The sequence below is a fragment of the Pholis gunnellus genome (assembly GCF_910591455.1).
Source record: "Pholis gunnellus genome assembly, chromosome: 19".
Taxonomy (NCBI): Eukaryota; Metazoa; Chordata; class Actinopteri; order Perciformes; family Pholidae; genus Pholis; species Pholis gunnellus.
The window spans coordinates 17289876-17302190 of NC_136546.1; the positions used below are offsets into that span (position 1 = coordinate 17289876).

Genomic DNA, 12315 nt, shown 5'->3' on the forward strand with positions numbered 1-12315 from the left:
TCTAATAACCAGCTCCGAAACACACACACACACAGAAAAAAACACACACTGCCATTGGATGTTTTCAGGGTGCAGCACTCTCTCTGCAGAGACTTCTTTTCATTGTCAGGGAGGAACCAAACACACTCACTGACGTCTCCACCACAGTCAGCGAGAGGTCACGTCTTGATTTAGAAATTATTCTCACCATAGTATGGCATAATTAGGACTGTTCTGGTGTGTATATATATATATATATATATATACATTATATCCCCCTGTGACACACATAACACTCGTGCATCTCATAAATATACAGTAGGTGTCACACTGCACACATACTGTACCTACAAGGCAGTGTACAACTTCTCACTCTTTTATAAGAATGTGAATGTAAGAGCCTGGTTCTGCTCTTGTCGCTCACCAGGAGAGTTCCACTGCAGCTTTGAGGAGGAGCCTATCTGCATGTTCACCCAGGACAAGAATGATGATTTTGATTGGACGCGACACAGCGCCGCTACCCGCGACACCAAGTATACGCCCAACACCGGGCCCAGTGGCGACCGCACTGATTCCAAGCAGGGTAAGTATCTAAAAGTCTACCGTGGACGTAAGTCTTTTTATTGATGACAATTTTTCACATTATAAGAACAGTGAGAAATAAGGAAATATTCACACAGAAAAAGCAAACAGATATGACGTGATGTCAGTGAGGTCAGCACTTGGACAGTTTTTTTTAAGCCAATGTTTTGTTCTGGCCTTTTTACTTGCTGTCAGCAGCCTCTTAAGCAGGTAGGTATCATCTTTACTTAGCCCTTCAGGGCTAAACCCCAGGGCTAAACCCCAGGGCTTTTGAGATGATTGTCATACCAGAAGGTCTCCTAAAATAAGTCTTAACCATTCACTAAACCCCTCCCCAAACAGTGAGTATCCAATCACAGCTAAGCTGATGATGACTTTCAAAAACCAAGAACACGAAACAACAGCAAAAGTGAACGGATCAAAGAGTTTGTTTAACTTCTCTGACGTTAAAGTCGAAGGTTAGCCTGCTCAGCTAACTAGCTTAGTTAGGAACATGTGGTTTAAAAATATACAAGCAGTCAAAGAGTGGTCCGTATTGTTTCCCCTCATTCAAAAATCAAGAATCTTAGAATATGCAAATGTCTTGGGCACAAGATGTCCCCTACTTAACTTGAAAAGTCCATGCTCAGTGTATGTGCTCTGAAGGCATCGCGTTTGCTCACCACACTGTGAACTGCAGAGATTTAAGGGGAGCGCAGAGAAACTCTCCTCCGTCAGCAAATGTAAAAAAACAAACTCTGCACATACATTATTCTGCAGAGTGAAGGTCAAACATCCAAGTGAAGCAACAGCAAAACCAAGTTTCATTACTGCAGAGGGACTTTTAACTAATCCCATAAAATAAGTATAAAAAGAACCATCAGGAGGAGAGAGAGAGAGAGAGAGAGAGAGAGAGAGAGAGAGAACGCTGCTGTGGACAGGAGAGGAGTGTGAAAGTGAAACTGTAGTTTGTTTACATACTGTGTATAATTCAATTAAACTCACCACTTCATTAGCAATTTGTGCATTTTCACAACTTAACTGTCAAATTGATTGATATCAGCCATAGACGTCTGTAATTGCCTGTAATTATGACTGTAATGTAATGTAGTGTAAGCTGGAAGTGATTTGGAAACCCTAAATTGACAATGGTTTTCAGTATTGTCCTGCTTTTGTATGACACATGCTCTCTGTTATGTTTTACATAATCCAAGGCTTCAGGTTACTGTGACACAAACAGGAATGTGTGTGTGTGTGTGTGCGTGTAGAATAGATATATTTACCGATACATGTAACATAACCGTAGATAGAAATCACAAACGACATCAACATTCACTAACCAGTGAGTAAGTTACTCAATTGAATTGCTCAGCTGGGGATTATCTATAGAGCTGAACAATCATATCGTAAACGAATGCACGAATAGAGAAAAAAAAACCACAGTTGGTGTGTGTGTGTGTGTGTGTGTGTGTGTGTGTGTGTGTGTGTGTGTAAGCGATTATTTTTGCCAGCTGTCAGCGGGGCTCTGAAAACACTGCAGCCGCTCATTGGATTGGAAAAATGTTGGTTGAATGCACAGATTTTAAATGGACACCACTCTGTATTTTCTTATGTAATCCATGCGTGAATACGTGAAGCCCCAGAGTGCAGCGGGCAAACTATCATGGTATTGCTGAATGATGGGGGTAAATTAGCGACATTGCGTTCGCTACACACATGCCAACATTTCACTAAAAGTTTCACTTTTTGACGTGTGGAAATAAAGAAAGATTAGTGTTCCCAGCTGCATAGTAGATGATTTCAGCTGTACTCATTGTGTCATGGACTGCTTGATGCAGCACAATCTAACGGTGAGCAGCCTTGATCATTTATATTCAAGATCAACTTGTAACTGAGTTGCTGTTTCCATGGGTACCTAAAACCAGGGAATACTGCATATAATTTAGTATTCAATATATGTTAGTTACCAGTGCAGTGAATTCAATATTCAAGAACTTGATAAATAAGGAATTAATATAATTGGATTTGTAGGGATCTGTCGCAGGATTTTATATGAATCTGCTGATGGAAAGTATCTGTGGTGGAATATAAGTGCCTATTATGGTGCTGTGGCACCAGCGCCAGCTGAAGCAGTAAATAATGCATCGGCTTTAATCACCTAATGGTTTCAAAATGTCCAGCATTTCATTACCGTACCCATTCCTCTTTGCGTGTAATTATCTGGTATGAGATTCAACTGAGGGGAGATATTCCATTTGATTTTTTTGGGCTGGAGGGGCGTGGAGCGGCTCACCGGCTACCCTCCCTGTGGCAGGGCAGAGTTTGGCTTCAGAGCGTGTGGCTCAGACGCAATCAGAGGTCCGTTAGACATTCGCTTGCCGCCACCGCTGCTGTCCACGTCCGTCAGACCGGGGGGAGCATTAAATGTAACCCCGTTGTTATCGCCTCGATTCGCCCCGGGTCATTGCTATAAGTAAAAGGAGAACTGTCCCTCGTAGAAAGCCCGTGCCCCCTTATCTCTGATATGGAAGGTTTCATTCCCATCATGCTATCACTGACCGGCTGAAGAAGCAACCGAGGATGACCGCGGATGCCTCGCTTTTTTCGCTGTTTACAGTGACAAATGATTTGCTGGTGTATCAGTAGGCATTCAGAAAGTCGTTGAGGGAGTCTGAACACTGTCTGGAAAAAGCTCTCATATTTTTTTCAAAGGGTAAATCAACTGTTTGTGCAGATTCTCAGTGAGGCACAATGACTTTGTCCTGAGGATATCCACAAGGCATATTCTCAGATACTCTTTATACTCTACGACATCAAAACGACATACATGTGTCCTATTGGTAATAATAACTGACATCTGGAAAAGTGTCGACGGTGCAAGAAACATGAGCAGCAATCAGACAACAGTTTGTTTCAAACAAACCAGATGTCTTTGGAAGAGCAAAGGCAATTGAAAAACCCAAACTGTCTGTGTAACCTTCCTTTTAAACTGTGTGCACACAGTTGTGTGTGTGTGTGCAATGATGGATTATTGCCAATTCAGGATGGAGTTACCTTTTGGTTTTACCTTCAAATAAAGTGGTTGAGTAAATCCGGCTCAAGTGTTGGGTTGAGTATATGAAGTTAACCAAACTGAACTAAATGATGACCAAAAGCCACAAAATAACAGCTAAGTTGTAATAAACTAGAATTATTCTTTTAATGTTCAAATGTTTAAATGTTCAATGAACAAAGTCCATTGCCGTTTTGTTATATTTTAGGTATTTATGTGTTTTTTTGTGTCCCTGTGTTTCAAGGTTTCTACATGTACATTGAGACATCAAGACCACGGAAGGAAGGGGAGCAAGCGCGGCTCATAAGTCCATTTTTCAACGTAGCCCCCAAAAACCCTTACGGTATCACCAACCCACCCGCCTACTGCTTCGGCTTCTTCTACCACATGTACGGAAAACACATAGGTAAGATACATCCCCCCCGGACGCTTCTTTGTTCCCCATCTGTGTAACAAACGTCTGTGTTGCTCTTGGGTTTAATCTGCCACACAGTTTATCCACTGCTGAAAAGATCATCTTCATTATTTATTCATTGCTCAATGGTTCATGGAGACTGATGAAGAAAAGGATAATTGCACTCATTCTTTAAAGTATATGTCACTTTTCTGTGCGTTTGGTTGCTTAAGCAGCAAAAGCAACTTTAAATTGCTTTGGCAATTCTCTGTTAAATGAAGGAGATGCGTTCTTATCTATGCGTAAACTAAATAACAGCCAATGAGGAAACAACACAACACATTTTTATTTACCAAAAAAAGTCCATCGACAAGCATCTGTGGGACAACATCACACTGGCTTTGAAACATAACGAGAGAGGAGAGATTCTTAAAATTGCTGTCTGCCACCTACACGGGGTTTTTACAAGGGAGAACGGCGGCACTTTTTCCTGCAAGCAACAGAATTTCAGTCATTTCCACAGAGCTTGTCCCCACGGCAGGTGCAGCGGGGAGTTTTGTGCTTTCATGCTAAAATGTTGTAAGTGCAGCTGTCAGATGTTTTGAGCAAAAGATATCTCATTTTTGCAACAAACCCTTTCAAAAGGTGCGTACACAAATCCTGGGCATTAGCTCATACATTCCTCTCTGGATGTAGATAACAACCTTGTATGGCCCATTTGAAGATGGCAGAGCGACTGAAGGAGCCATCTGTGGCTAACGTCTGACTCTTAGGCTTTCTTCACCGGGGACCCAATCAGCCGATTCGCGAGCACTCCGGCTCTGAGTGCATGCTTTTTGTGTGTGTTTGTAGATTTGGAAGTGGGGAGAAAGATTGGATCTCTAGCACAAAAACAGCAGGCTTATACATTGTTGACATGCCTCTATTGGTGATTTCTCTGTCTCGGCTTCACCCAGTATCATCAGCTCCTGCACAGGTTCATAAGGCGGGTGAGGCACTGTTGGGTGGGGTTGCGGGATCATCTTGGTTTCATGGGGGCTGGACGCTGTTTGGCATAAGAGCAGTTTGTTAGACGGCAAGCTGTTGTTGTGCACTCGAACCGCTGCACAAAGCATTTACTATAACAGCAAAAATGTAAACTTGTGCTTATGAAAAGGTTTCTCATTTTTGTCTGGCTCGTCACTTCACAAATCACAGTGGAATTCTGAAATGATTAAAACCTTTAATATTAATGTGTTTCTTGTTAAAATAAAAGATGTCAATATGTCTCATAAACCTTCCACGAACCACTCAGCATTCACGGTGTTCCCAAGGTTGAGGAACTCTGGTCTGTTATGGCATTGATGCTTCAATCCAGATAGATCATAGGCACAGAAGCCTTGAGGCACAGAAGCCTTGAGGCAAAGCCTGTGTGGTATTTAAAGTGTGCCTTTCTGTACATTACCACTGAGACTTGCCAAAGTCTGATGTTTTCTAAACTTCTCTCAATAGCAATAAATGTTCATGACTAATTGAGAAAGTTAAAGTAAAAAAAAAAAAACATCCTTCAGTATTATTCATTGAGAGTTAAACACTCAAAACTTCAGCTAATCTGCTCCAGTGTGGTTTGATCAGATTTGATTGAGAGCGACCAAACAACATCACATTCTGATTCAAATACTGCCAAATCCTGATTGGTGCTTTGAAAGTACACGACATCGCCTTCTCCCAACTTTGGCTCTCCAACAACAAACCAGTAGAAAAAGAAGAAACAACAAATACAGAAAAGTTGTCAGACTGTTTGTGTTCATGTGGGACCTCGTCACTCTTGGTAAGAAGCTGATTGACAATGACACCAAGAGAGTGCACCACAAAAATATCCAGTTCACTAAAAATATGTTCAAGTAAACAAAAACAAACACAGATAACAAACACAGCGACGGTTGAAAAACAAAGCGATGCTAGTGAATGAACCCAATGAGGGGAGAGGGACTTGCAGTTTTGTGCTCATCAAACTTGATGTTTAATAAACTGTGAAATCACTACAGGCTGGCAACTGCACTCAATTCTCTTTTGATAAGATGTTTACGGGCGAGCATTTGGCTGCATTTACCTCAGTATTCTACTGAGACGTCGGTGGAATCTCCACCCTCCACCTGCTCCGCTCTGAGCTTCTGCTGGACCTGCTGCTCCAAGAGCAACCCACTCGGCTTCCTCTCTTCTTCTTTCCTCTCCCTCTTTGAGTAAACTGGCTTATATATCTTGATAATAAGCCACGTCTGCTTGTGTGGATCTTATGTCGTTCCAGCTCTTTTATTTCCCTTTGAAGTTTGTTAAATGACTCGTATATTGCATGAATAATACAAACGCTGGCTCACAGATTGTTCTTTTGAGTAAAATGCTTTTTTTTTTTTTCACAGCTGAAGGTGAACATGAAACATGATCTGAAACATGAAGTGTTTTCGACAAATTTGACCACTGTGAGCTCTCGTGCTTATTCAGTGTAATCCACAGATGTCACTGTGAATACATTCAACCGATTATTATGAGTAATCAGAAAAAAAAAAAAGCTTTCTGAAAAATGTAAATTGTCACTGCTTTGCACACTATGCACAACATTCCAATTATCTCTGATGTATGTCGGTAGGGTCAGACAACTCAATTCAAATATCTCAAAAGCTCTGCAAATAATACCAAACCTATGTTTATGGCGGTTTTGTATCCTTTTGTCCATAAAGTCCTAATTGGGTTGGCTCCCTCCTACATCGCAATACACATAACATTATCATAATAAACGTCAACATAGAATATGAATATGGCTCCGGTAGCGGCACCTTTCGATCACAGTAAGCCCGGCCTAAAGCATACTCCACTTTACGATCTATTTCACTCTATGCAAGACTCATCCTCATTGGCTTCACTCGGCAGAACTGGAGGTTGTAACCTGCCCTAGCCTTGTGGAAGACTTTGATCACATGCTATGAGTGTATGGGAAGGCTTGTGACGGCCACAGATGCCATGTTTTAATTTTATTTAATTTTTTCATATTTCTAGAAACCCTAGCTTTAAGCTTAACAGCAGGACTCCATATGGTCTGAAATTTAGCCAGGCTACTTTTCAGCTGCCCTCAGTGGAAAGGTCTAGTGGAAGTGTCCAGGTGGGTGGGCCGGACCAAACATCTGGAGAGGTGGAAGCAAGGGGAGGGGGAGAGAATATAAGGATAGGGGTGTTGGAGGGCGACTCAGCGGGGAGATGAGAGCTCCTCCGGCTCCCTGCCGAGGTTGAGTAGGCCGTGACATTTCCAATTTGCTCAAATTGATCGCCAGCCAGACCCTCTCTTCCCTGCCCTCCCCGTCTGTGGTGAAGCCCATGCCCAGACTGTGGCGTGTTATGATGAATGGGCTAAATGTCAAGGACTTGAAACCCAGCTCAGATCCTCCATGGCTACGCTCCATTTAGTATTCTGCCTCTCTGGCCGTGAGAGAAATTCACCCCCCAGAACTCAGAAGAATTTTGGTTTGTGATATTTTCTACCCACAGAAATGAGTGCTTATGACAAATGCACCAAACTATGTATGTTCACATATGCTGTGTATGTTCTCTTTTTGCAGAGGACTGTTGTTTTAAAGAGCTCGTTGTTCGTTTGTTTACATTTACACTTCAAAGCCTCTTGAATGCCTCTCAAACTAATGCAGCTCCCACACTGGCCTCTACATTTGTAATCACGCATGGTGGTTCCTGTGTTGGTGCATTTGGAACCGGACAACCTTTTCCATACTCATCTGATGTGTGTTGGGTCATGGCACCAGATGTCTCCCATTGTTATCTACCATGGGCACCTCTCTTAGCAAACATAGCACGTCTTGTGTTTTGGACCTACACCTTTGACATTTTGCACTTTAAAAGAAGCCCGGTGACTTCTACAGTTTTTTGGCAGTGGTAGAAAATGTCTATGGCATCCATCGAGCCATTCTCAGTAATCCGTTGGAGCTGGCACAGCTCCGTCTCGAGAAGCTGGGAGTTTGATGCTCTTAGGGACTGTGCTGCAGAGGTGAGTCACAGTCAAGTTGTGGCACGGCAGCGCTGGAGGCCAGAATCAGTCGATAAGGAGTTTCGCCCACACGCTGATGAGAACAGTGGCACGGGCTCAAAGAAACTCCTCCAGAGTTAGCTAGCGGGGGAATACCTGAGACAAGGTCACACTTAATTACTGAAGCGCACATCAAAGTTTGCCTTTGGAGCCCGTGTCGCATTTGTTTATCGGATTAAGTCTCCAGCAAAGCACACCAAGCAAGTCTGTTTTAAGCCTGACCTTCTGAGAAGCAATGGAGTCATCCTTTCATTAGCGAGGAGGGTGGTACTGCACCTCAATCCCCCTCTCTCTCTCGTCCTCACTACATAATTGAAAATTTCCAGGAGCTACTTCTCACTTTTCACCAGACTCACGTCTTTCTCCTCTCAGATCTTTTTAAATTTCACATGTGTCTGCCACAGGTGTTTCTTAAAGGTATTCTGAAGAATAGACAACGTATGCCTTTGCTCAGGATGTGATGACACTGACATTACCACCTACATGGCGATGAGTTCAAAGCAAAATGTAAGCGAGCCAGCTCAGCAAGAATCCTCCTACATCCTAAACACTTCAACGGGAGATGAAACAGCGGGTCATGTTCTGTGCAAGAGCTCATCTCTCACTGGAGATTGTGCTGTCGTTGGGGAAAGCGCACTGTATACTGCGCTGATGAAAGAATATGAACAGTGACATACAGTGTGGCTTCCCCTCGTTTCCTCACAGAGACGTACAGTAATGAGGCACCTCGCCGAGGCAAAGATGCATCAAAAGAGAGGTTGAAGCCGTAGACGCTGCTGTTTCTTTGCTCACCAGTTATGTCAGTCGAAAAGGTTATGCTTAACATATTTGTAAAAATTCACTTGACTTCAGAGCAGTGGTCCTGCTGAGCTTCAATATGGTGCCAATGCTAACCTGATCTGGTCTTTGGATGCTGCTCTCTCTCTCTCTCTCTCTCTCTCTCTCTTTCTCTCTCTCCCTGCATGGCGATTAGAAAAACTAACAAGAGAGGAGGGAAAAGAGGTTGCACTCTGTGTCATCATCTGACAGTTTTATATCAAAGCCCAGGGCCAGACAAGAGGTCTCACTGAGGGGAGTCTTCAATTTCAGACCTGGTATATATAGCCTATTCTGTGACAAGGGGAGCCAGTACTTCTGTGTTATTATTTAACTGAATGCACTTAAAATGGATCCATCAAATTGCATTTTCAAATGCAGAGTTTGTCTCGACGGAAAGATGAAGCTGGACTGAGCATAAATAGTTTGAAGCTAATGAAACATTAGGAACTGTTCTCTACACGGAATGTATTTATGTTCTCCAAAAATTCTCATCACACATTGCCTATTAGTGATAATTAATTTGGATTAATACAAGCCAGAGAATAACTTATCTTCGCCTTGCAGAATCACAACTTAATAGATGTATCAATTCATGTGACCTGAGTTTAACCTTTGCTACTGCTCGGCTCCGCTTCAAATGCAGAGGAATACATACATTTGAAATGCAGGAGAAGGGTGTGAATACTAAGATGAACACTCTGCGTGGTTGTGTATCTCAAATATGGGAGAAGAAATGCTTCAAAAAGAGGACAGAAGCGTCGCTGGAGTTTCAAACTTTTTGGTTTTATAGTTCTTTAGAATACTTCAGATATGAAAGAGAACCATAAAGTCTCATATTGTTATGAACTAGACTTCCTTGTTTGTCTTTCTTTTTTTTGACAGATCTTTTTCAGATTTCTTCTCTACTTTCTCTTCTTTTTAAATTGAAGGGTCCACATGTAAGCACAGTGTGTCTTGGTCTCACTAAGAAGTCTGCCTAAACACAATTGTGTCTCAAGCTTTTCTATAAACTATTTAATGCCATAATGTTCTTAATGGAGCAAATGATTAGGGCTCCAGTTTTGGGGTTCGACGCATAACAATGCATAGAATCCGTGGCCCCCTACGGGTCCACTGCCAGGTTGGAAACGCTGACATTCATGTGCCACTGTCTCTCTCCCTCATACAGGAACACTGAACGCCCTCCTAAAACAGAAGGGCCAAACGACCTCCGAGGGTCCCGCGTGGTCGTTAAACGGTGACCAAGGTGACCGCTGGAAGCAGGCAAAAGTTAGCATCCATCCGACAGCGTCCTTCCAGGTGAGACTAGGAAACGTAATCAATCCAATACCCAGCAGCGTTCCTCTTGTTTGCCCTCTATTCCCCTTCCGTTTGTATGTCGAAGTATTGGTTTCCTTGAGGGCGGCATATTGATGTGGCGCTTCACAAGCTGTGATATTAAGCAGAGAAGTGGACATTGTTTGCTGTTGTGAAAGCAATATCGCTGACGCGCTGCCATCAGGATGCCTCCTCTTTTGCGAGTAGAGAATACGGGACTGCAATATTCTCAATCATTTTTTTATGACTGCGGAAAGTAATTATAGTTTCAGCTCTACTTCTGTGTCTTTTTTTTGTTCCCACTTTTACTTACTAACTGTTCCAACATCACAAGCATTCTTAACTTTAAACGTTGTGACATTTAAGACTGAAACAAACACTCGCCACCTGCTGTGATGCTCCACGATCGTTCTGCAGTGACAATTTTCTTGTTTTTTTTTGTGGTCTGATCAAATCTGAACATCTTAATATGACAAACATTGACAAACGTGTTTTTGCCTCTCTGCAGGTGGTACTCGAAGGTATCCGAGGATCAGGCATCGAGGGAGACATCGCCATCGATGATGTCACGCTGGAGGAAGGGGAGTGTCGAGACCCACCGCCCAGTGAGTAGCGCCGCACTGCTCCGTCCCCCCCCCTTTTTCATCTGAGCTCCAGGTTCTGTCTCTCTCTCTCTCCACCCCCGTTTCGGACGAGGTTATTGATTTTACGAGGACGGGGATCCAATCTCAGAACGGTTGAGCGGCGTTGAAACCGAACGGTTGCCATAGCAACAGCGTTGTAATCACATGAGCGATAGCCACGCTGGCCGAGCGGAGCGCCGTAATTGCGCTGCAGGAACAAACGGAAAACGGGATGAATGAATGAACGGGACAGAGCAAATGGTCCGCAATTGACAAAGTGATATTGGCAGGCAGACGAGCGCTGTTCATTTGATGTCGTGCGTGTTATTCAGGGTCGGAGGGACATTTTTTCAAACTGAGACATCCTTCTGATTTCAATTTTTCAATGTCATTGGAGGAAAATAACCCGGCATCTAAAGGGTATTCTTTCTATAACGGCGAGATTGTTTGCTCAAGTTACATTTCATATGGATCCATTATGATTCAGAGCGACAAGATTTGATTCATTTAGGAGTTCTAGGAGCGGTCGCCCAGGCTGAGGACAGAGTCATGCAGAGAATAATGCATTTCAATCTCAGATGATGAATATTATATGACTTTATGTAATGTAAGAGCGAAGAAATTAGAATGATCTCGTCTTGTTTTTTAGGATCTGATCATACAGGTTAGTTCTACATTAGGAATAGTTTATATGTATTTGTTTCTTGCCGGGAGTTGATACCGCGCTCATGTCTGTTTGTAGAATATGAAACTGGAGACTGGTTTAGTTTGGAGACTGAAAGCAGAGCCGGACTAGCTGTTTCCCCTGTGTTCAGTCTGTATGCTAAGCATATTTATCAGAGATACATACATTAGAGTGCTATCAATCTTCTCAATCTTCTTCTTTTCTCGGCAAGAGAGTGAAGAGGTGTATTTCCCACAAATTGGAGAACTATGCCCTGAAACACAATTGGCTCATTACATGTTCGTGTGATGTTTGGAGTATATAAAATCAATTTCCACCATTACATTCTGTTTTCTTTTTGTAGATCTCAGTGCTAAGGCTCCGTCCACATCCTCCCATATATGGCTGCTATGCATCACCTTGGTGATGACCCTCCTGGAAGGTCAGAGGTGACCCTTCTCTCCGTCATCTCAGAGGCGAATATTCAGACCCACCGTCTGCGAACTGTACCCTCGGCATCCAATCACCAAAGATTCATGCATCCTGAAAGCAGCAGGGGTCCCCTGCCAGACCTCGGAGGGACCGAAATTAATGAAAGAGAGAAAAGATCGTGATTAAAAAAGTTCCACAAAAAGTAATAACGAAGATGCGCAATTTTTTTTAAAAGAGACCACTTTTACAGAAACAACTCCTCGGCGCAGGACTCTGGACGAGCACACAGACAGGTGGGCGACGAATACACCTGGACTTTGCCGAAAGAGTTCACAAAGCGCCCGAAGGAGGACGGACAGTTTGTAAAGCACAAGAACAATTTTATGAAGTTATGAAAATATCGTT

At 42.9% G+C, this 12315-nt stretch overlaps 1 protein-coding gene across 1 annotated transcript in view; it reads left to right on the forward strand.

Annotated features, from left to right (window-relative positions):
• The window catches only part of LOC306710996 (MAM domain-containing glycosylphosphatidylinositol anchor protein 2), a gene marked incomplete at its 3' end in the record, with an annotated part of 152364 nt that extends 140433 nt beyond the window's left edge, over positions 1-11931 (forward strand). The window contains exons 14-18 of the mRNA XM_079179762.1: positions 407-562; positions 3837-3998; positions 10043-10173; positions 10700-10796; positions 11843-11931. Of these exons, the coding sequence (XP_079035888.1) occupies positions 407-562; positions 3837-3998; positions 10043-10173; positions 10700-10796; positions 11843-11931 (635 nt within the window). The remainder of the gene's footprint in view (positions 1-406; positions 563-3836; positions 3999-10042; positions 10174-10699; positions 10797-11842) is intronic.
• Between the last annotated feature and the right edge of the window lie 384 nt (positions 11932-12315).